General features: G+C 44.9%; 1 protein-coding gene across 5 annotated transcripts in view; it reads right to left on the bottom strand.

Annotated features, from left to right (window-relative positions):
- Window positions 1–774: 774 nt before the first annotated feature.
- The window catches only part of LOC109481383 (calmodulin-alpha-like), a 63,411-nt gene continuing 39,428 nt past the window's right edge, over window positions 775–24,757 (bottom strand). For 3 of the 5 annotated variants that reach the window (XM_019783939.1, XM_019783937.1, XM_019783935.1), the window contains exons 2-6: window positions 22,104–22,134; window positions 13,889–14,032; window positions 13,079–13,188; window positions 11,247–11,382; window positions 775–1,532 (exon numbers count right to left, since the gene is read on the bottom strand). In XM_019783939.1, the coding sequence (XP_019639498.1) occupies window positions 1,420–1,532; window positions 11,247–11,382; window positions 13,079–13,188; window positions 13,889–14,032; window positions 22,104–22,134 (534 nt within the window). In that variant the 3' untranslated portion in view covers window positions 775–1,419. Of the gene's footprint in view, window positions 1,533–1,786; window positions 1,891–11,246; window positions 11,383–13,078; window positions 13,189–13,587; window positions 13,610–13,888; window positions 14,033–22,103; window positions 22,135–24,757 lie in introns of all 5 variants that reach the window. The other 2 variants (XM_019783936.1, XM_019783940.1) reach the window with 2 other exon arrangements.

Consider the following 24,757-nt stretch of genomic DNA (forward strand, 5'->3'; position numbering starts at 1 on the left):
AACAAGGATCATCTGAACGCATTTATGTCCTCAAAGGACGTCAGCGTTATTCATTGTTAGTTGAATGTTCTGATCTTCTTATTATTGATACACACTTGTTTCCTCAAACTTGCTTGAAAATCACTCAGGAAGATATCATCAGTGGTTCATTTGTACACAATGTAAACATTCATTCAATGTCCTTAATTAACTATATAGTATATCACATTCATATAGTTTTATATTATATAATGTACATTCCAACATTGCACTGGTCACCTGATTATAACACGGTAGTAGAAACGTTACGTTTCGTCAATATGTCGGTCGGTGTCTCGACCGCTTTTTATTTTTAATAGTATTCAAAACCGCTTGAAAAACGACCACCTGTAAAAGCCTAACTTCTCTCTTCAGGACCCGGCCTCCGGCTTGGACGATGTGTTTCCGATGAGTTTCTGATGAGTAGATAGCCCGGTATCCAGTCTATCGTGGTTGGGGTAGGCAGTCTTCGGGGCTTCAATAGTTTTCCCCCGTCCAGCTCAACAGACCGCCCGGTGTTAGGCCTGTGATAGAGTCTGGCACACCAGACTCCTTTGCAGGCTGAATAGATAGTAGAAATCAGCTAAGGGGAACATCACTGGCCAGAGAAGTTGGCCGGCCATAGAGGGTCCAGCTTGCCTGCTCTGGCCAATGATGTTCCCCATAGCCGATTTCTACTATTCATTCAGCCTGCAATTAAAGGAGTCTGGTGGAGACTAGAGTTGACTAATTGAACTCCTGTCGTGCAAAACCTACCGGGGAACCTAGCTGAGTCGGGCGGGGAAGAGTTTCAGCAGCCCCGAAGAGAACCCGCCCCAACCGCGATAGACTGGTCACCAGGCTAATGAGGAGACTAAGACGACACTGAATGTAGCAAACGCGTGGACTATTTTTTTTCCTTAATAGCCAGATTGTGTTAATCTCCAAGCAGATCCTACGGTGGCAAGGTAATATCCAAAGGGCCAAGCAGTTAGTGAGGCTACTGGACACTGCTCTGACCATTGGATACTGCCTCGCCACTGTAGGATCTGCTTGGTTAAAACTCACTTTGCTCACTAGTTTTTTTTTTTTCATGATACTATAGTATGGTACGTTTTCTTGAACTCGAAGTAAGTACATGTATCTTACTGAAATCAAGCACTATGCCGTCAACTTTTTCAGCCCGCCGCTTACATGCAGTAAATAGTAAGTTTCAGGTTTCCATGGTGACCGCGTTGCCATGGCTACCTACGGGCGGCGGCCATTTTTCCTCATCGTCCTTCAACAAGTGTTGACCTTGGTGGAAGTCCGGATCGCCGGAGGCCTTCTCAACGTGACCCCAACCTGACCCCAAACTGCAGCAGCGTTCTCTTCAACTCTCTCTGTCCAGGAAATGACGTATCGTGCCCGGAAGTGACGTGTCTACACGTACGTGACTCTGTGTTGCTGGCGGGAACCGTTACCATGGTTACTTCGCTGCTGAACTCTCGGGTCATTCTTCAAGATATTCTTGATGTCAACCATAATGGCAAACTCTAAAAAAGAAAGAAAACAAAACCAAATTTGAGTGTCTTCTTCTAACAAAAAGGCGATAAATAATTTCCGAAGACTGTTCTGATGCACAGTCCGGTGGTTAGGTTCGTCATGTGAATTAGTAGTGTTTCTTCACAACTGCTGCAAAAACAAAAACCGATGCCAAATCAATGCCAACAGAGGAAAAAGCTCAGGAAACAAGATGGCGGACAGACAGTGGAGGTGATGACGTAGATGGTGACGTAAATCCGACTACCTCTTTGCGCATGCGGCGTGCGACGCTTCAGTGACGCTGGCCGTGGGTTTCCACCCTCGGGTCGTTCTTCAAGATGTTTTTGATGTCGACCATGATGGCGAACTCTGCAACGGGACAGAACAACACGCACACTCAACATGACAGGTCAACACAGGGCACCACAGCTGTCTTCAGGACACGCTTCTTCCACTGCACAAAACGTTGGATTTACCAATGGTATACAAACGCCAGTAAAGTCGGGTAATGTTTACGTTGTAATCAGTACCGGACTTAACAATGGTAGTAAATAAAAATGTCGATCTAACCATTGTTAAGTCCTAAATAATCGGACTCCACCTTCATTTACTACCGATGACACGTCCGATACCTTTTACGAAGTAAACATTACCCGACATTGCTGGCTTTTACCATCATTGGTAAATCCAACTGTTCGTGCAGTGTTCCGTGAATAATTCTATCATGTGGGTGAATGATAGAATATCAAACTGTTTATTCACAGCCACTTGTTGGACCGGCGTTTCGATGACCGTCTGTCATCTTCAGCAGGGCAATTATGACTGGTTCACTGTACATGTGCACTGAGGTTATGTACGTGTGCAGTGAACCAGTAACACCTGTCTTGTTATGTACGTGCCATAAAACAACGTAAACTGCCGACTATACGAGAACAAACAAACAGATGAAAACATACAAATGAAATGGCTCATCTGAAAAAGAAAAGAGAAAAACATCATCACATGTCTAGATAGTGAAAAAAGAGCAGTGTATACAAAATTGCAAATACTCATTCATTTATTCATCAATTTATTACGAAACCTTTTAATCTCCCAAGGCTCAAACAGATGCATTTACAAATACCTGTAAAGAGTAATCTAAAAAAATGGGACCAAAAGTTGTCTAATATAGTCAATAATGTAGGGAATAATATGGAACCAATTGGCAAGTATATGCAACGACTTTATTTTCGGTCACTTCTCACCATTGGGGGACGTTAACTGAGGATGAGCGAACGACGTGTTTATGTATAAAGTAGGTGTTCCATCATTCTGCCATTCCCTACTGATGTTTCCAGTCCTAATGTGCGCCCAGCGCGTTCACATGGCTCAGTGTAACATCACAAGCTACCCCTGAAGTATGCTGCCGAGACATTCACAGTGATCTGGCTTGGTGCCTGTCTGTCTGTAAGGTGCTCTTACATGTACCTGACCTCGTCTGCTGATGTCTACACCCACTGAGACTCTTACATGTTGTTAGCAATATCTGCATCTGTATCTGTAAAGCCGGTTTAACCGCCCTTTGGCTTCGGCGTAACACACCAGCTTCTGTATCTGTATAGCCGGTATAACCGCCCTTCGGCGTAACACACCAGCTTCTGTATCGGTATAGCCGGTATAACCGCCCTTCGGCGTAACACACCAGCTTCGCAGGCACGCGACGCGGCGGTAGCTGGCTATATCACACCGAACGACCTGTTACACCCAATCTTTGCACATTTAATCGCAGGAGGTGTTTAAAGCTTTCTAGTGAAAATTTATGAGGCTTCTAAATCTGTTGCGTATAATGCACACCTATGTCAATCCTGCACACATGTGGTAAGTCTCGGTAAATACATGAAACCATTTTTATTCGTCATTCGTCCTATGAGGACTTTGGTAATGCGTCCTTTGGGTTTTTTGTACGTCATACCCACTGTTAGCTGTAATCTCCATAACGGCAGCCAGTAAAGCTGTTCCTAGCCTGGATATCAGCCTGTTTCCAGGGCCTGCACAGGCCAGCTCCTCCGCTCCAGGACCAACATGCTAGCCTGGATATCAGATTGTTTCCAGGGCCTACACAGGCCAGCTCCTCGGCTCTAGAGCCAACATGCTAGCCTGGATACCAGCCTGTTTCCAGGGCCTATATGTATTTGTCTACTTCTGTAGAACTTGGTTTTTACTTGGTTTAGTTCTACCCCAATGTGTTTAATCCCTGTCTATTTATTTGTTATTTTCTTGTCAGTAAATGCAGCAGAGAGTCCTCTCCTTGGTGCTGAAAAAGCAATCCTCAGGTAGCTTGTATTTTGTTGTTACTTCAAACGGGCTTATCGGGCTTTCTTGTTTGCACTGGAATCTTGTTTTACGCTAACGATTTCAGTGCAAAAATAAAACCCCGATGAAAAAGCCTAAAACCACGCCCAAAATAAGCCGCCAAAGCCCAAACCTCTGCTTGGAAAGTAGGCTTTGAGCCGCGCCCTCCGGGGTGCCGGTTGTTAATTCTAAAGACGGATTACTGAAGCGCGTATTCACACAGTTCAGGCACTTTCCAAGCAGAGGTTTGGGTTTGGCATAATTTAGGCGTGTTTTTAGCCTTTTTGTCGGGCTTTCTTTTGTGCACTGGAATCCCGATGAAAAAGCCTAAAACCACGCCCAAAATAAGCCGCCAAAGCCCAAACCTCTGCTTGGAAAGTAGGCTTTACCAGGCACCGCGGATCGCTGGAAAAATAGTAGAAATTGGCCGAAATAAAGGGATAGGAATTTGCGACAAATTGGATCTTCTATGGCCCGGGATCTTCTCTGGTATACTATCCCTTTATTTCGGCCAATTTCTACTATTTTTCCAGCGATCCGCGGTGCCTGGTAGAGGCTAGCTTTCCGCAGCGCCCGCCGGGGTGCCAGTTGTGTTCTGAAGACGTATTACAGAAGCGCGTGTTCAGCCGCGGTACCGCCACTTGGGAATTCTGCTGACAGGCCCGTTTTCAAGACGCCTGTGGTTCGGAGACGTCACACTCTCTGGGGTCTTAGGCACAGGGAAATTAATGCTGTGTTTCCTGTCACTAGAAAGCTTTTAAACAACCCCTGCAATTAAATGTGCAAAGATTGAGTGTAACATGTCGTTAAGTCGTTCGTCGTAATGTAGCCAGCTGCCGCCGCACCGCGTGCCTGCGAAGTTGGTGTGTTAAGCCGCAGGGCGGTTATACTACTATGCCGATACAGATATTACTGTCCTTCGGTGTAACACACCAGCTTCTGTATCCTGTATCTATATAGCCGGTATAACCGCCCTTCAGCGTAACACACCAGCTTCTGTATCTGTATAGCCGGTATAACCGCCCTTCAGCGTAACACACCAGCTTCTGTATCTGTATAGCCGGTATAACCGCCCTTCAGCGTAACACACCAGCTTCGCAGGCACGCGGCGCGGCGGCAGCTGGCTACATTACACCAAACGACCTGTTACACCTAACCCTTGAACATCTAAACCTAAAACGTGTATCCGGAAACACAGCATGTTTTCCCCTGGCCTTAAGACGCCCGTGACAGGATGAGTGCATGATTTGTGTAGCGGGAAGCAGAATTACACACGCGCCCGGAGGCCCGCAGGAGACCATTAATTTGGGTAAAAAAAAACATCGTTACTAAACTGGCGTTCTGAACTAAAATTGGCGTGTGGAACTGTGGGGATTTGTAGACCATGGAGTGATTGATTCCACTGTAACTTGTAGAAACTTTATAAGTTTTGAAACTCGGGTAAAGGTTTGTCGGTCGTGCTTTATGTCTACTAGGCATTAAATGAAGGATGAATTTGGATGCCATGGGAGGACTTGGTACCAGTCCCAAGAATCTTGTACCTATTTTAGATGGCCACTTTATTTTACTTGTAGACTATGATTGATTTTACTGCAACTTGTACAAACTTCAGAAGTTTTGAAACTCGGATAAAGGTTTTGAAGTCGGTCGTATTGTGTAGGCTGTAATGACAGATGAATTTGCGGTAGAAGAGTTTGGTATCAGTCCCAATCGCGTACCCGTTTTAAATGGGCCCTTTACAGTGGATCGTAAAGGGACTATGTCCACTTGCATCCACTTATGCAATGAAAGACGAGTTTGTGTGTTATGGAAGGATTTGGTACCATTCCCAAACGTAAAAGACTCTTGTACCCGTTTTAGATGGCCACTTTATTTTACTTGTAGGCCATGGAGTGATTGATTTCACTGCAAGTTGTGCAAACTTTAGAAGTTTTGAAACTCGGGTAAAGGTTTGTCGGTCGTGTCTTATGTAGGCATTGATGAAAGCTGAATTTGTTGAGGAGGGATTTGGCATCAGTCCCGTTTCAAATGGGCCATTTTACAGTGACATCGAATAGCGACCATGTCCCCTTAATAAATGAAAGACGAATTTGTATGCTGTGGAGAAGGATTTGGTTCCAGTCCCAAACGTAAAAGAATCTTGTACCAGTTTTAGACAGCCACTTTACTTTTAAATCGCATAGCGGCAATGTCCCCTTGGTCTCCACATGAACAGGAGGACACATTCGTGAATAGTTTCATCAGGTTGGTAAGACACTGGATAAAAAGACTCTTTTTACACAACCAAGCCGACATTTCGGTGAGCGTCTATCACCTTCCTCAGGGCAATTCTGACTGGTTCACATTGCACTGCAGCACAGGTAAACAGACGTTCACCGAAACGTCGCCTGAATAAAAGACTTGGTTGTGTAAAAAGAGTCTCTTTACTCAGGAGGACACATTGACTGAAAGAGCATTATGACCGGATCAGGAACGAAAAATGAGCACGTATCCTTCCTACTGTAATCCGTCATTTACTACCGTTTGGACTGATAACTAGCTCGGTCCTCTGCATTGCGTCTTTTCAAGCTCTTGTCGGCAACATGCGGTAAATTGCCTTGAGGAAACTGATTCTCGGTTGAACCATACAAATGTTCGTACGGGATCGAAACGCATCATCTCACAAAGCAATATACTGCACAAATGGTAACCTGATGGAAGCTTTTGGTATAGAAGTCTCTTCGGTCAAAATCAATAGGAGTGTTATCTTGGCATTGCCTATTACTTCACCGCTATAAGTCATTTTCATGTTTCATGATGTACAAAATAGATGTCCTACACATTTTTCAATAAGGCTATTTAGCTCCTGTCTTCAATTCAGTTCTTAAATAACTTGTCTCCTCTGGAAGCTGAATAAATAGTAGAAATCGGCCTATAAGGAATGTAGCTGACTAACTTCTGCTGACGTACTGATAGATATAGTTAGCCTCTACCAGGCTTCGGGAGGCGGCTGGAAAGAGTAGAAATCGGCCTAGAGAGATAACATGCCGTGGAAGAAAGTACATTTTGCCGCACCCATGTGTTACTCGTATCTCTCTATTTGGCAAATTTCTACTCTTTCCAGCCGCCTCCCGAAGCCTGGTAGAGGCTACTGATAGAAGTCTAGCAGCAAAGTGTCCAGGAAAGATTGAGCGTCTCGTAACTCGCGGCGTTTTCTACGCACGACCCCCGCTGACCCTCTCACAGTGACGAACACGTTATCATCATCTCAACATCTAACTCTAAACATTGTTTAAGGCTATCTAATGATAATGCCCCGACTGTACTTGGTGACAACGAGTTCCGCTCTGCGATAGTTCTAGGAAAGAATGAATTCTTGAAAACCTCGATCTTTGGTTGATAACTCTGGTACTTGAAGGCGTGGCTATTTCTTGTTCTCTTCTGGGCTGGTATAAGGTACTCAGTAGTTGGTACGTCCACCAGTTTATCAGTCATTTTGTACATCATGCATAGTCTGGACATTTTTCGTCCAGGAAAGATTGAGTGTCTAGAACTCGCGGCGTTTTCTACGCACGACCCACGCTGACCCTCTTACAGTGACGAACACGTTATCATCATCTCGCCTGATCTCTGCGATTTATTTCCGGGCATTAAATCGGAATGAGGTTTCAGAAAACGACGATCGAATTCGCCTCACAAGTCCGATAAGTGTTCATTACGTTAGGCCACACCGTCTTAATTTTATGGATGACATCCTCGCGCGAATTGATTTTCGCCTGTTCTCAAGATCGCGTCCTCAGAGGCTCTGGCCTGGCTGTAGGCCTGGGTAGTCCATGGTAGTTAGCGACAATACGGAGCCGGTGGTAACTCTGGAGGATGGCACCCAGGCTACCGTTCGAAGCTCCTCGACGCCAAGCTGAACTCAGTACATACGACATTTCATCATCAGGTGTCAGGTCATGGAGCTAGAAAAGGCTGATCAGTCCAAAAATTTACGTCCCTTGCTGGGGTCCACACCCTTCATTGAACCGCGACGGGGGCCGACATTGTCTACCAGATGCCTTTGACCCAGTGTTGACGTCACACTTCAAAGAAGCCACGTGAGAAGCTTCACTGGGTCAGTCTACTGAGGAAGACCAGAGTGACTGGTCGAAAGCTCTAGGTGAGAGAATTTTTTGTGTTGGACCAAAAGTTTTAACTTTAAACACACAAAAAAGGTAGGGTAGGCAGCTTTTTCTAGGGTCGGCTGGGAAACAGGAAACACAACAATTTTTTCCTATGCCTCACTACAAGTCCGATAAAGTGTTCATTACGTATCCGCGTCATCGGGGGGCGGCGAAAATGGCGACATCGCTCACCGTGACAGCCCGCGCTATAGCCGCCTGTTCAACCCGGATATCATCGGATGTCTCTTTGTAGGGACAAAGAACCGAGGACAAAGAAGAGATTTTATCCCCCGGTTTGACGTCCTAGACATTAGCGCCAGCCTTTTTCCTCTTTGTGGCAGTTTTGAAAGCTGCCAGATGGGATCATTTTGAGCTATTTGGGTGGAAAAGTTTAACTACGTTCCGACTGAAATATGTTAGACTCACCGAAAGTTTTGTTATAAAGATATTCCGCCATGGTTGACGTTATGTAGAGAAGGTGGAGATTTTGGAAACCATACAAGATTTTTCCAAAAGATTTAAATTTTAATCTTGTACCAGACCAGCCAACATTATGATAGTCCGTCCGTTGGCATTATCGGGGTTGGAGTTTTTCTGAAAGAAGCATGTCATCATTGATAAAGCTATAATTGAGCATTCTAGAAATATTGACGTCAATTTGGGAGCTTTGGAGCAAGGGTAAAAGGGGATAGATCGAAAGTTTGCAGTTAGATATTTCATCGAGTCCAAGCAGAAATAACGTCATGGTAAAATGAACGATGAGACTTTTCCGCATTTTGCTGACCTGGCTTACTATGACTCTGGGCTTGTACACATCTCTTTCATCTCTCTCTAGTGGTAGAGAGCCAGTGCGACCACCGTACGACCAAAGATTGACAGATTCTCAAAGAATTTCATGCAAGACAAAAAACTATTTTTCTATTAAGCTTCATGCCTTTTAAGTCATACTTTTTGCATCATATTCCAATAATAGAATGAATGGTTACACATATTTTGGTCGCTGTACGTACGGTCGGTCGCAGTCTAGTGTGGAATGTAAGAAAAAACGAAGACGGTTCCGGATACGTGCCATGCTTTTCCAGATTCCAGGCTGTAAGCCCTTGTCTCTTCATCTTTCAAATCCAGTTGAAGGATTGCTCACTCTGTACACCTGCATCGCATTTATTCATGCATTCATTCACGCGCAGAGTTTGTTCAAAGGCAACTGGGTTGCCGCAGATGCGTCACTGTCGGCTGGATCGATACCGTGAACAATCGCTGCGGGTTTCCCTGATGGATCACCCAAAAGTCTGGCCACCTTACTGATTTTAGGCTACATCAAGTACTTTTATGGATGACGTCCTCTGGAGAAATTAATTTGAAGACTAGATTATTCGCCAAACCTTTGTGTCATTTATAGTAAAACGTTAAACTTTATTCCAACACACTATTTACAAGTCTTTACTATGATTACTACCAACACAGATGAACTTTCATGATAATCTTTGTGTCATTTGTTCAACCTTCAAAACCACGTGGATTTCATAATGAAAGCAATTTTTTTGGCCAAACTTTTTTTATTCGCACGCTCGCATCAGTTTTGGGGTTCCCAGTGGATGTCATCCATATAGTCAAATCAACATGGCCTTATTACAAAGTTCTGGCTGTGGTTAAGACTCAGCATATTGAAACCGAACATCTATAGATGCTGTGATTCAAGCCCTGAGTGGTAATGGTTTGGTTTGGCACAGGCAATGCAGCCTATCGATTTTAGTATCGGTGTGATTAAACGTGGGACTTTCATTCAATGAAATTGGCACTATATAGCGAGAAATTCTGCTAACTTTGGCACAGGTTCAGGAGCTTGCAAAAAGTTTATTTTTAAACTTGACTTGACTTATAACTTACTTATGATTCTGCGCTTGACTTGACTTATGACTTACTTATTTTTTGGAACGGGCCACGTTTTGGAACGGTCCACGTTTTGGAATGGGCCATGCCACGTTTTGGAATGGGTCACGTTTTGGAATGGGTCACGTTTTGGAATGGGCCACGTTTTGGAACTGGCCACGTTTTGGAATGGGCCACGTTTTGGAATGTGCCACGTTTTGGATTGGGCCACGTTTTGGATTGGGTCACGTTTTGGAATGGGCCACGTTTTTGGAATGGGCCACATTTTGGAAAGGGTCACGTTTTGGAATGGGCCATGTTTTGGAATGGGCCACGTTTTGGAATACAGATACATATTCGTAATATTCCAAATCATGTTTTGGCAGTGAACACGTTTCTGGAATACAACAACAACATCACGGACCTTCCCCAGACCGCCCTTGACTCGCTGCTGTGCATATGTTCCTCATATTCATTATCGCTTTTCCAGTGAACCCGCCTGGCGCCGGCCCGGCCGTTCGTAATGAGTCCATTTCGCCGTATTACCCCGGCTCAATGGGGACGGGCCCATTCATAACTCTGTCCACGGCCGGGTAACCATCCTCTCCAAGCAGAGGTTTGAGTTTGGCTTTATTTTCAGCGTGCTTTTAGGCTTTTTTATCGGTGTTTCTCTTTTGCACTGGATTTTTTTTCACCCAGAGGGTTGGGTAAATTCACAAAATTCCAGTGCAAATGCCCCCAATCTATGTGTCTTTCGAGTGACGAAGAAGGCATGGGCTTCGTGCTGTAGCGTTGGATTACATGTCATATTGCCCACGTGACTATCACATGATCTTCACGTGACTGACATTTGAACAAGGCACGAGTCTGTACCTTCATAATCTGTGTGTCTTTCGATTGAGGTGGGAGAAAACTCCCGAATTTGAGTCCACATGACCATCACATGATCTCCACGTGGCTGACACACTGGACAAGGCGTGACTCCCCACCTTTATAATCCATTTGTCAACCCACTGATGACAAGAAAGAAGCCATGAGGCTGTAATTTGCGAGTCCACGTGACCGTCACATGACCTTCACGTGACTAACACGTGACGGACACGTGAACAGGGCGTGACTCCCCACCTTCGTAATCTATCTGTCCATCCACTGATGACAAAAAAAGAAGCCATGAGGCTGTAATTTGAGAGTCCACGTGACAATCACATGACCTTCACGTGACTGACACGTGGACGGAACACCATGTTTACTTTCCTTCATAATCTATGTGTCTTTCGAGTGAGGGAAGAACGCTCCCCAAGTAGAGTGCTCATGTGACCGTTACATGACCTTCACGTGACTGACACGTGACTGACACGTGAACAAGTTGTGGCTCCGTACCTTCGTAATCTATCTGTCCGTCTCCGTTGATGTCGGCAGCGTCTATCATCTCCTCCACCTCCTCGTCCGTCAACTTCTCCCCGAGATTCGTCATGACATGACGCAATTCTTCTGAACTGATGAAGCCGTTGCCGTCCTGTGGAGGAAAAAAACATAAACAAGTTTTGACAAAAATACATACCAAAACACACAACTAAAGCTCAGCTACATTGGGGAGCTTTCGAGAAGCACTCTGTCTCTTCTTCAACACGGTTAAGATCTCGACTTGGAGTTCCCTTGTCATGTGACTTGATGGGATAATCACGTGACAAGAGACAGTCATATACGGGTTTTCATTGAAGTTCATCTGTGTTCCAACACACAATTTACAGAGAGATCAAATTTTCAGCGACCACTGTCGACTTCATCAGGACAATTAATGACCAATCACTTCAAGATTTAGTATGTTTACCTTTGCAAGAGGAAAAATATATTGTTTTTGTTCTGTTTCTTACTTCCAGTCTAACACCGAGGACAATTATACAGTACTCATTTTCCCCGTGGCGAAGTCATGTAAAGTGCCTTTCCAAGGGCACAAGATCGGTGGCATGGCAGGGTTCGAACCCACCAGGACCTCTTGGTTCCGAGTAGAACACTCTACCGTTACGCCACACGACCCCACTGTTTTTCTTCTCCTTCTTCTTCCTTTCCAAGCAAATAAGGTCAATGACCTGGACCAGACGGCCACTTGCTCTGTAATAACCTACAGTCCGATCACGTATGGAAGCAGCTACACATCAGTGAAGCAGTGCGCTTGGACAACAAGCACTGCAGAAGCTAATCAAACCCAGGGCGTTTACTACTTCAGGGGATTAAGCCTTACTTTGTAGTCGTTTTTCTATTTACTTCTCTTTGTAGCCGAATCAATCAGCGATGGTAAAGGCCTTTAGTGGCATGATATCACTGATGAGGAAACCAAGTGGGTTAAGTTAAGTGCGCATCACATGCTTGAGTCGTTGTAGAACGCGCCGTGGAATCTATAGATGGTGCCTGCGGCTGGAGAAGTCACAGGAGTATTGTGATAAAAGTTTTATTAGAGCAGGTTGTCTGGAGGCTGTCAATACTGGGATTTTGTAGACGACACACGAGTACACTAGTATGTCATTCTCAAAACTAGAGAACTAACATGTGCAAAGCAAATGCATATTGTTTACCTTCGGACATGATCTGCTCTTTTAATTCTTACTCAAACACATTCACATACATGTACTAGTAGTATATGGTGACAGGAGCAGAGCAGACCATGAAATTGCAACTTTATGTAACCCAACACCAGTCACCATGGTGACAGACGCCAACAAATCATGTCATTGGCCAGGCAATAGGTCACTGTTTGGAGAAGAAGAGGAGTAAAAACAATATGTTTTCCGTCGGCGGGAGAGTTAAGAGTGGCGAGAAACAAGGAAAGATGAAAGACGTCTACAAGAAAGAAAGAAGAACAAAGCAAGAAATTGAATAATGTATCCGACTCCCAGGAAGTGATTGCCTCCAGCCATGCTCCAGGTCAAATTCTGAGACTTGTCCCTTCTGCCATTCTATCTGTCAATCTTCCTCTCACCCATGTGCTTTCAACCTACTCTTGTCCGTTCAAACACACACACACACACACACACACACACACACACATATATATATATATATATACAGACACACACACAGACACATACACACACACACAGACACATACACACACACACACACACACACACACACACACACACACACACACACAGGGCTTAGCCACCCAGAACAATACTTCCGTAAGCTGGTGACCCGGAAGTGAAAAGTCGTACCTTGTCGAACACCCGGAACGCCTCCTTCAGCTCTGCCTCGCTGTCTACGTCACTCTTCATGGCCTTCTGCATCATCTGCAGAAACTCGTTAAAGTCTATCGTGCCGTTACCTGCGGAAACACGCAGAAAACAACACGTTCAGTGGAGGTACGTCGGTGAAGGTAAGACATCCAGGTAATAAGAACATGGCAGAAAACATATATATCTGTGAATGGTTTCCTAAACATTAGCCATACATGTAGGATAAACCTGGTAATTGTCTCCTTATAATCATCAAATGCCCAAATCAACCATTTATGTCCATTACCAGTCTTATCTGGTCTTTATCGTCATTGGTAAGCTCAAGTTTTCGTAGAGTGTTTAGGGTTAGTTAGTTAAAAACCCTTCCCCGAAATACTGAAATCAGCTTCTTGGCCGTTTTCAATTTAGATATATAGACCAGGGTCATCCCAAATACAACAGTAATAGTACGAATCATCATTGTCTGTGCACACGAAGCGGTGACGTACCGTCCTGGTCCACAGACCTGACCATGTCCTGCAGCTCCTCCTATAAAGCAAATGTACTGCTTGGCAAGTGCCGCATGCATTTCCATTGTTTGTGCACAAGAACTAGCCTCTACCAGGCTTCGGGAGGCGGCTGGAAAGAGTAGAAATTGACAAAATAGAGAGATAACATGCTCAGGTGCGGCAAACTACTTTTCTAGCGGACCAACTCCCCTGGCATGTTATCTCCCTATTTGGCCAATTTCTACTCTTTCCAGCCGCCTCCCGAGTCCTGGTACAGGCTACCCACGAATCGGTGACGTACCGTCCTGGTCCACAGACCTGACCATGTCCTGCAGCTCCTGCTCCGTCGGGTTCTGACCCAGTGACCTCATCACGCTCCCAAGCTCCTTCACGCTGATGTCACCGCCGCCATCTTTGTCGAAAAGGTTGAAGGCTTCGCGGAATTCTGTAAAAGACAAAAAAAGTGTAAATTCAAATCGGAACACAATCATTTCCAGAAGTAGACAGAAGCTGCAAGTAGGAAGTAACTTCTGCCAAAACTGCTTTGAGGTCAGAATTAGTTACATCTTTTGGTTAAATTAAAGTTTAAAAACATACAACAAAATGCTTCAAGGTCAGAGTATTTCAAACATACTAAAAGTGAATAAAGAGACTCTGTTTGCACAACCATGTATGCAGATCGAGCCGTATTTATTCGCTTTAATCCGGCTTCGATCCGGCTCCAATCCGGTTCGATCCGGATCCAAGCCAGCTCTAAGCCGGATCAAAGCGAATCAATTCGGCTTGATCCGGACAATTTTATCCTAGTGTGAATGAGGCCAAAATTTGCCGTTCTGAGATTATGGTATCGACCGTTTCAACTGGCAACGACCGTACACGAGACGGAAAATAGCCTCCGAGACGCATACAGATCAGACGTTTCGGTCGGGGTGCGTTGGACTCGCTTCCTGCAGTCTTCCATCATAGCCTCCATAGCATGCCAAAAACTGGGGGTTGGGGGGGGGGTATTCGTGGTCTTTGGGAGCTTTTATGTGCTATTTTCTGATTGCATATAGACAACATAGCCAGCCTGGTTGAATCACCCCCGTTTTTAGAATTGGGCTAATTAGAAAACAGCCGAAGACCACCAAACCCCCAGTTCTATAAGCCTGCTACGGAGGCTACTTCCGTCACACCACACTTGAAATGAATTTTCATGCAGGCGGACACAAATGTTCCGGCGGAAATGTTGCGTGAGGAAACATATTGCCGTAATATCGGCAGGTGACCATCTGGCGCAGTACTATTAGCCAGTCTGGTTCCTCTGACTGATGATTACCTTCACCAAGAAGGTTAATAATGTTTTCCGTAGTGTTTGTCCGTTTGTCTGTCTGTGAACAGTATAACTCAAGAAGCTTTATATGCATTGTCATGAAACTTGGTAGGTGGGTACATGTAGGTCTTGATGAGACCTAGAAATGATTAGATATGAGACCTAGAAATGATTAGATTTCTGTGTGTAGCCCTGGCGGCTTTCCTTGGTACTGCACCAGAACGTCCGGTTTTGATATTTGAACATACTAGGGTCACGAATTCCGCATGAAAGATAGCTCTTGTTTATAATCTAAAGGTTCTGGATTCAAATTCCTGGCAAGCCCCAATGTTGTGCCGTTGGAAAAAGTACTTAACACCTATTTCCTCGCTGGACGCCGGTAAAAAAATTGGTCTTAGTACCTAGCTTCGGTTAGGGACGTCCTTTGAATAGGGCGATAAATGGATGAGGAGAACAACACCTCAAGCACGAATAAAAAACCACATCACACTTATCAGAAATAGCGGGGGTCCATCCCGATGTGAGTGGTTCAAATTTTACAGTCTGGTCTCCGTGTTAAAACGTGGTACCCCCTGTTATGTCAATCCTCACACAACTGTGGCAAATCTCAATAAATAAAATTAAACAACTAAATTCTTCACACGTGCCCATGTTACCGTGTCGTTCTGTGAAGGGAAATCGGTTAGGAGTGAATCTTCGCGGCAGGAGGGGGGAGGGTGTAAATGTTCGCAGGAAATGCGTCGCCCCATCCAGTGCTCCATCACCAGTCATTGTGTCCAAATCCCCGCGTGGCTTTCTGACAAGGGCCCATCAGTTATCCTGGATATGTCTCTCAAGCAAACTTGGAACTCATGTCGATGGACATTAGCCTGGGTACCAGACTGTTGCCAGGGCCAGTATACAGGCTAGCTCCTCGGCTCCAGGGCTAGCCTGGGTGCCAGACTGTTACCAGGGCCAATATACAGGCTAGCTCCTCGGCTCCAGGGCTAGCCTGGGTGCCAGACTGTTGCCAGGGCCAATATACAGGCTAGCTCCTCGGCTCCAGGGCTAGCCTGGGTACCAGACTTTTGCCAGGATCTGTATACTGGCCAGCTCCTCAGCTCCAGGGCTAGCCTGGGTGCCAGACTGTTGACTGGCGTGTGTATTGGACATGAGAACAGCCTGACTTCCAGGTCAGTGGACATAAAACTGGAAATTCTGCTCACTTTACCGTGTCTTACAACAAAATGTAGTGCTATGTTACCAGTCAAAAATTGCACGTGTGTTTCCTCTCACGTGCCCGATCTACAGCTGGATGCTTCTCGGAGTTCTGACGTCTTTCCTCGTCAGGAGTGACCATCAAGGACGCGGCAATGGGTGATTACACGCCGCACACGGTCGCTATCTTCACGTGTTTCCCAGAAAATACGCATCCAACGTGCTGGAGTGAGTAATCCATGTACCATTGCCAGCGAGTCGTGGCGAGATAGGTACCTGTATGACGCACATCGTGTTTGAAGTAAGTCAAGGCTGGCTTAGTGAAACTGTGCACGTGAAGCTTAGTCCACTGCCCCGGAAGTCAGACTGTTCTCATGTCCAATACACACGCCAGTCAACAATCTGGCACCCAGGCTAGCCCTGGAGCCGAGGAGCAAGCCTGTATACTAGCCCTGGCAACAGTCTGGCACCCAGGCTAGCCCTGGAGTTGAGGAGCTAGCCTGTATACTGGACCTGGCAACAGTCTGCCACCCAGGCTAGCCCTGAAGTCGTGGAGCAGGCCTGTACATTTGCATACAGGCCCTGGCAAGAGTCTGGGACCCAGGCTAGCCCTGGAGCTGATGACCTAGCTTATCTTGCAGAAGAGATTATATGTATTGCAGAGTTGTCTTTGACTAACAGAACCAGTATACGAGTGTACTATTTATTATGCTTACCGATGGAAAACATGTATTTGATACGTTTCCTCCTCTTCTTCTTCTCCAAACAGTGACCTCTGATCTGAATGAACCGGACGTCTATCACCATGGTAGCTGGTGTTGGGTTACATAATGTTGCAATTCTATAGTAGGAGGGATTTAGACTCCTGTCACCATTTCGTGAACGCGTTTGAGTGAGAATTAACAGAGCAGAGCATATGCGAAGGTAAACATTATGCATTTGCTTTGCAAATGTTACTTTTCTAGTTATAAATCATTTTCATGTTTTGTGGACTCTCTGGTCCTGATGCACGCCTACCTATGTAAGCTTCACTGACACTACTGTTTTCCGGACTGACATGGGAAACCTACTACGCCTTCCTAAAAACCATCCCACCTTTGCCGGGTGATGTACGCACAGGAGTAAAGTGCTGCTCTGTTATCTGAAACTCTGAAAACTCTGAACCCTGACTTTTACCGAACACCAACGCAGCGCGCCCCACGGCCGATGTGGGGTTGGAGGTTTCCAGGTTAACGCTAATGCATGGGGGCGGCATTAGGTAGCCGATAGTAAGGTTTGATACTAGTAACGCCTAGAAAGTTTCGCATGTCAATCCTGAAAACAGTAGTGTCAGTTAAGCTTACATAGGTAGGCGTGCATCAGGACCAGAGCGGACAGAAAACCTGAAAATAATTTATAACTACAAATGTAACATTTGCAAAGCAAATGCATAATGTTTCCCTTCGCATATGGTCTGCTCTGTTAACTCTTACTCTTACCGAACACCAACGCAGCGCACCCCACGGCTGGACTCCGATGTGGCCAGGGTTGGAGGTTTCAGGTTAACGCTAATGCGTGGGGGCGGCTTGCGGTATGGTGGCAGCCGATAGTAAGGTTTGATACAAATGTTTAAGTACGTTAAGCTCGAAAAACGTTTCACGCAATAGCAGAGTACAGTAGATCCTTTCGCCTGGTAGGAAATCTGGGTTTCCAATGGCTGGGATCTTGGGTCGGAGCGGACTAAAGCGGTAACAAGGCTGGACACCAGGCTAAGTTTCCAGGTTATAACGCTAATGCATGGGGGCGGCTTGCGGTAAGATGGCAAATTTTGATACAAATGTTGAAGTACGTCAACGACAGAGCATTAAAAGTATTTCACTTTCAAGAGTAGAGTACGGTAGATCATTCGGCCTGGTAGGAATTCGGGCTTCCTTGAGTTGAGGCTTCTCTTTATTTTTCTGTCGTTTCTGGTGTATGTAGTTATACATCACTGGATGATACTCCAAGTAGTTGTGAAGTCGCAATTCGTATTGGGCGCTACCAATGCCTCCTCCAACATACTAGTATACTGTTCCACTGTGCAACCAAACTGTTGTTGAAGAGATATGCTCTTTCTCTGTCTTTCTCTTTCTCTCTCTCTCCGTCTCTCTCTCTGCCTCTGCATCTTTCTTTCTCTCTCTCCGTCTCTCTCTCTGCCTCCCTCCTCTCTCTCTCTCTCTCTTTCTCTCTCTCCCTCTCCTGTCTCTCTCTCTTTATTACTCCTTGAGGATTCAAGTCGTAGGAAAAGTAACTTGGGTGTTGCAAGGTCCTGTGACTGAGGATCTTTTCCAGTCTTAAGTGTCATTTGTATGAGCAACACTCTTCAGATTCTCAGTCTCATATAAACGCACTGTCGAGCACGATGTCTTGACCTTTAACCCCGATGATGCCGGGAAGGCCGCCATGTTTGATGAGGTCACCAGGGTCATCCCGTGAGGACATTGCTAAAGATATCAGGAGAGGCGACCTTTTGACCTTGAGCGGTCAAGGTCAACACAATCTCTCTGCCACGTTTATTGAAATCCTGCTCCGTGAAAGTGACCTCTGGGCAACTGGAATCTTGTAGGAAGATGTCAGGGAGCCTCTGCTGCATCTTCGAATTGCCTCCCTTTTAACTAGGGTATGTTTGGTTTACGGCTGACGCAATAGAACGCAACATCTGCGCATATATATTTACATGTAGGTTAGAGGAGGTACAATTGGGACTGTGCAGGTATATCTGATGTCTACATGCACCTAACCTGCACTGGTCCATGTACTGGGTATATCCATGTTAGTGCAGGTAAGATATATATAGGTATAGGTATCTTTATGTCTTCTCTCTTCGTCATTGACTCATTGTAAAACTCAATTCTGCCTTCTTCCCTGAATTCTGCCTTGCACTGCCAGTGTTTTTACCACCACACCATTACTTTATTCCTGATTACCCTATTTCGACGTCCTTGGCCTCACACGCCCCCAATAACACTACAAAGTCGCTCCGTAAAAAGTAACGAGCTGTTGTGATGAGACGTACGTCGTCCCACGCACCAGTAACCACGTCTCCGCCCGTCCTAAACGGCGGGTTTTGCGAGCTTCTAATTCCGTCAGAACGACCTGCTATCGACGCGTAACGACGTCGGACCTGATAGAAAGTACGCAGAGATTTGGGCTGTCAGTGGAAGAGTGGGATTGTGTGTGGTGCCGCGACTGAATGGTAGACATTGAAACCGCTGTAATAGCATCTGATAACGGGGAGGTGCATTAAAGGATGGTGTTTAGCCCAGAGAGTTGGCAGCCTTTCAACTTAGGTTGTGTGTGTGTGCGTATGTGTGTACGTGTGTGTGTGTGTGTGTGTGTGTGTGTGTGTGTGTGTATGTATGTATGTGCATGTGTGTGGTGTGTACGCGTGTGTGTGTGTGTGTGTGTGTGAGTGTGTGTGTGCATGTGTGTGGTGTGTACGCGTGTGTGAGTGTGTGTGTGAGTGTGTATGTGTGTGTGTGTGTGTGTGTGTGTGTGTGTTTCCGCGCGCGTGGCATCTTACATGTAACATATACCTTGATATAGGAAGGAAAACTCTTCCCAATCTAGTCGTTTCCCGAGGCTACTTTCCTACACGCCACTCAGTAAGGCTCTATCAGACATAACTCAGCCGCCGACACGATAGGGACTTTATTAACCCCGGCGGGTATCGGTCTGTGTAGGCGTGGAGGTGGGGCGTCTGTCACGCTGCAGTGTCTGTCTGTGTGTGTGTGTGTGTGTGTGTTTCCGTCTGTGTGTGTGTGTGTTTCCGTCTGTGTGTGTGTGTATGTGTTTGTGTGTGTAGGTGTGTGTGCATGGTGTGGAAGGGTGCATGGTGTACTTTATTGATGACGGCAGCTGTGGCGATCCAGGGCTAACCTGTAGTGAAATAGAGACGGTCTCCGCGGACCGGATTCTGACCACCCTGGCCGAGCAGAGACCGGATGATCGATGACTCTTCAGCCTGGCCAGTTATTTCCACTCAACCTTCCGTCCATTGCTTTTACCCCGAATCGACTGCCATTGCCACTAATGCAGTCGTCTGTTTCTGTCTGTCACACATCTGTCATTCCCCGGATCAAGCGCTGGTCGTGTGGCGTAGCGGCAGAGTGCGCGACTCGGAACTTTGAGTCCCGGGTTCGAGTCCTGACATGCCACCGATCTTGTGCCCTTGGCCATGGGAAAGGCACTTTACACGGCTTTCCTCACTTAGCTCAGGTGTAAATGAGTATTGTCCTGTCATGTATTTGTCCCCTGTGTTGGTGGCGGCATTAATATAAGTTGAAAAAACTTGAGTGTGTCGTCACCACGTCTGGTGATTACATGTTGGAATAAAAAAAAAGATGTAGCTCTTCGGCAGAACGGGTCGTATAAGGTCGTGTTCGCGTATATAAGGTTGATACCCTGTCTGCAGTTTCCAAATGGTATGAAAAGATATCGTCTGCAACGGGACAAAATGCTGATGTACGTCGGCAGAACGTATCGTATAAGGTCGAATTCCTGTATATGAGGATGATATGCTATTGACGGCGACAGCTCTGTGATCGTTGAAAATTAGATCCTTTTGTACCCTTGTGTTGGTATAAAGTTAAAATTGTACTAGGATGATATCCCGTCTGTAGTTTCCAAATGGTATGTTGAAAAAGATACCGTATATGCAACGGACAAAATTCTGACGCGCTTTGGCAGAACGTATGGTATAAGATTGTGTTCGCGTATATAAGGACGACGTCCCGTCTTATAGTTTTCAAATGTTGTGTTGGAAAATATATCGCATGCAGCGGACAAAATTCGAATGCAACGGTGACCAGCCAATCAACAAAAACCTTTCAGACTATAGGGGCAGTGGGTTGTTAATGCACTATGTCTAGGGCATGAAAATAAGTTGAAAAAACTTGAGTGTGCCGTCGCCATGTCTTGTGATAAATGTTGGAACAGAAAAAAATACTATAATCACTCAGCCATTCGACGCCGCCCTACGCTATTGCATCGGCTTAACAATGCAGTTCCAGAACAAGCTGCTAGGGGGACCAAACCCACACCACTTATTCCTGACAGGAAAAGCAATCTGTCACCAAAACATCAAGACCATAGCATGTTCAGGACAAAAGATACAAAAACCGGAAGTTCTGCTGCAGTACCAAGGTCATCTACCAGGAGGCCCATATTTGACCTTGACCTTTGTCTTCCTAAGACCTACCAACATACCAAATATCATCATAATCCATAAAGGCGTTATGAAGTTATGCTGACTACAAATGTGTGGAAGCACAGACACACAGACAGACACGCCAAAAACAATACCTCCATTTTTCATGGAGGTAAAAACTTGCGTGTGCCGTCGCCATGTCTTGTAATAAATGTTGGAACAGAAAAAAATACTATAATCACCCGGCCATTCGACGCCGCCCTCCGCTATTGCATCGCGGCCTAACAAACCATGGACAAGTGCAGCACGGAAATGTGATATCGTCGGAGCTCTATTAGGTTTCCAATGGGGTCTATTGGAGATAATGATCGAGTCATTACCGATCAGAGCGCTACATGGGACTCACTGGAAGTGAACTGATCACTCACTGGGGGACACCATCGACAATAGAGTACCGTGGTACCATCATCTATCATTAGAGAAGCCCCACTGAGGCCATATTACGGTCTGGATTCAGTGAAACATTTTAGTATTGTATCCACAAAAAAGTAGCTTTAGGATTGAAAATATGTATGCGCTTATAATTTTTGGGGGAAATTGAAATTGTCCATTGCATACTTGGGTCCACTGAATATAACAAAGGGCTGCCCTAGGGTTCTTAAATGTGTGTAATATTAACGATGTATGTTGTTTTTCTTGTTGAATAAAACTCTTACGCCCCGAAAGAGAATGTAGATACATTCCTAACGTTGCAACAGTGTAGGCACTCCCCTATTGTCGCCGTATATTGAAACGTTTATAAAAAATGCAAAGTACAAAACTGTACAAAAGTGTACTCACCCGCTATCTGTTCTTCTGTTAGCTCCTCCACCTACAGAAACACAAGAGAAAAACACGTCTTAGCGAAACTGTAAGAAACGGTGACTACATCCCTCACGCTGATAATGTATATAATTTCTGTATAATGCATCACGTATTTCAGCACCAAGGACAGTACCACAACATATACTCTGATTACAAGCTAACCATCTCTCTCTCTCGCCCCTTTCTCTCTCTCTCTCTCTCTCTCTCTCTCTCTCTCCTCTCTCTCTCTCTCTCTCTCCCCACATCCCTAATACTACTGATATACACACACGTATAAATCAATCAAATGGACTAGGTAAAGGTAAATGTATAAAGACAAATACATTGCCGTTTCGAAACGCGCGAGCGCGTTAATTTATACAGTGAAACTACATTGAAGCTTCTGTAATGCCAGTTGTGTGACCTTGACGCGGGTTTGTGTATGCAGGTATCATGTTACACGTAAAGCACGATTAACCGCCAACTTCCAGGAAGAACCTCGTTCTTTATGAACCTGGCTTCCTCTTCCCGCCTTATCACAACAGACCACACGTGCGAGATGTCTCTTCCTGGAGCGACGAACCGTTTTTTTTATTGCTCACACATTAAGGAAGACAGTTCAACGCAAGGTGGTAGCGTACTCAAGTAGCTAAGACTTATTCTAACGCTACCACCTACACATAATGAGAGAATAAGTTAACAAAAACTAATCCAATATGAAGAAAATACAGATGATGATACATATGTAACACAACGTAATAGAAAAGCAAAGATATTGGAAGCCCATGTCCAATTTCCCACCCAATGACGAACACAGTAAAAATGTTGGACACAATGCAAATACAAGAGAAATATTGAGTTTAGAACAGCCCATCCCATATATGGTAAGTCAGAGAGCAGTTTCCTGGAATACAGCACCATACATGGTAAGTTTCCTGTACCACAACACCACATATGGAGAGTTTCCTGGAACATATAGCACCATATATGGTAAATTTCCTGGAACACAGCGCCATATATGGCGAGTTTCCTGGAACACAGTACCTCAGTACCCGGAAATGTTCTCCCTGATATACGAACAGACGGGTGATAAACGTTCTTCCTTAAATCATTTCTTTCTTTTGTTCCCGGCGAAACAGCCGTATCAGCTCAGAGCATCTGGCTCGTTGATTTGCTGACGTGACTGAAATTTCAAGATAAAACATTGCAGAATGTTTCCATCATCAGTTTCTCCTGCACTGAGAGATACGTTAGGGCATTATGTGATAAACTCTACTTACTAAGTACCCGTCCTGTGGCTACAATCTCTGCGGGATTTCTCCATCTATATAGAAAACCTTTTAAAAACACATTTCCACCGAAATAAAAAATATGCTTTTACTAAAAACGTGAATTTATTACACCCTCACTGCACTGATTTACCAACGGCAGTGAATGCCAATTAAGTGAAGTTCAAGAAAATAAAAAAACTCAACTTCAGTAATTTCATTTACTACCATTAACACCGAAATTGCCAGAATTCACTTTAATCTACTACCATTGTCATGTCCGATACCGGTATTACACAACGTAAACATCACGCGACTTTACTATCATTTACTACCATTGGTACATCCAGATTTTCGTGCACTGCGAACTGAACAAACCTCCGAAATTACCAGGCTAGACTTTTATTTACTACCATTGTCATGTCTGATACTGTTTACCAACTAAACATTACCCGACTTTACTATAATTTACTACCATTGGTGAATATGCAACTTTTCGTGCAGTGCCTTTGTCCTTGAGACAACCGTGAAGGATAAGACCCCCCCCCCGTGTGACCCCGCAGATTGGTATCGTTATCGGTAGTTATCCCCCGACATGACCAGACTTGAGTTTTATTTACTACCATTGTAAAATACACTACTGATTACAGAGTAAACATTACTCAACTTTACCAGCATTTACTACAATTGTCATGTCCAATACTGACTACATAGTTAACATTACTCGACGTTATTGGCATTTACTACCATTGTCATGTCCGATACTGGAAACAAAGTAAACATTACCCGACGTTACTGACATTTACTACCATTGTCATGTCCAATACTGACTACATAGTAAACATTTGAAATTTACAAGACTTTACTATAATTTACTACCATTGGCAAATACAGATTTTCGTGCACTGCGAACTGAACAAACCTCCGAAATTACCAGGCTAGACTTTTATTTACTACCATTGTCATGTCTGATACTGTTTACCAACTAAACATCACCCGACTTTACTATAATTTACTACCATTGGTGAATATGCAACTTTTCGAGCAGTGCCTTTGTCCTTGAGACAAGCGTGAAGGATAAGGACCCCCCCCCGTGTGTGACCCCGCAGATTGGTATCGTTATCGGTAGTTATCCCCACCGACATTACCAGACGTGACTTTTATTTACTACCATTGTAAAAATCCGCTACTGATTACAAATTAAACATTACCCGACTTTACTATCATTTACTACCATTGGTAAATCCAGATTTTCGTGCACAGCGAACTAAACTTGTATCTACTTGTAGACTTGTATCTACTACCATTGTCATGTCCGATACTGGAAACAAACTAAACATTACCCGACTTTACTATAATTTACTACCATTGGTGAATATGCAA

The sequence above is a fragment of the Branchiostoma belcheri genome, unplaced genomic scaffold, assembly GCF_001625305.1.
Source record: "Branchiostoma belcheri isolate BF01 breed outbred unplaced genomic scaffold, Haploidv18h27 scaffold55, whole genome shotgun sequence".
Lineage (NCBI taxonomy): Eukaryota > Metazoa > Chordata > Leptocardii > Amphioxiformes > Branchiostomatidae > Branchiostoma > Branchiostoma belcheri.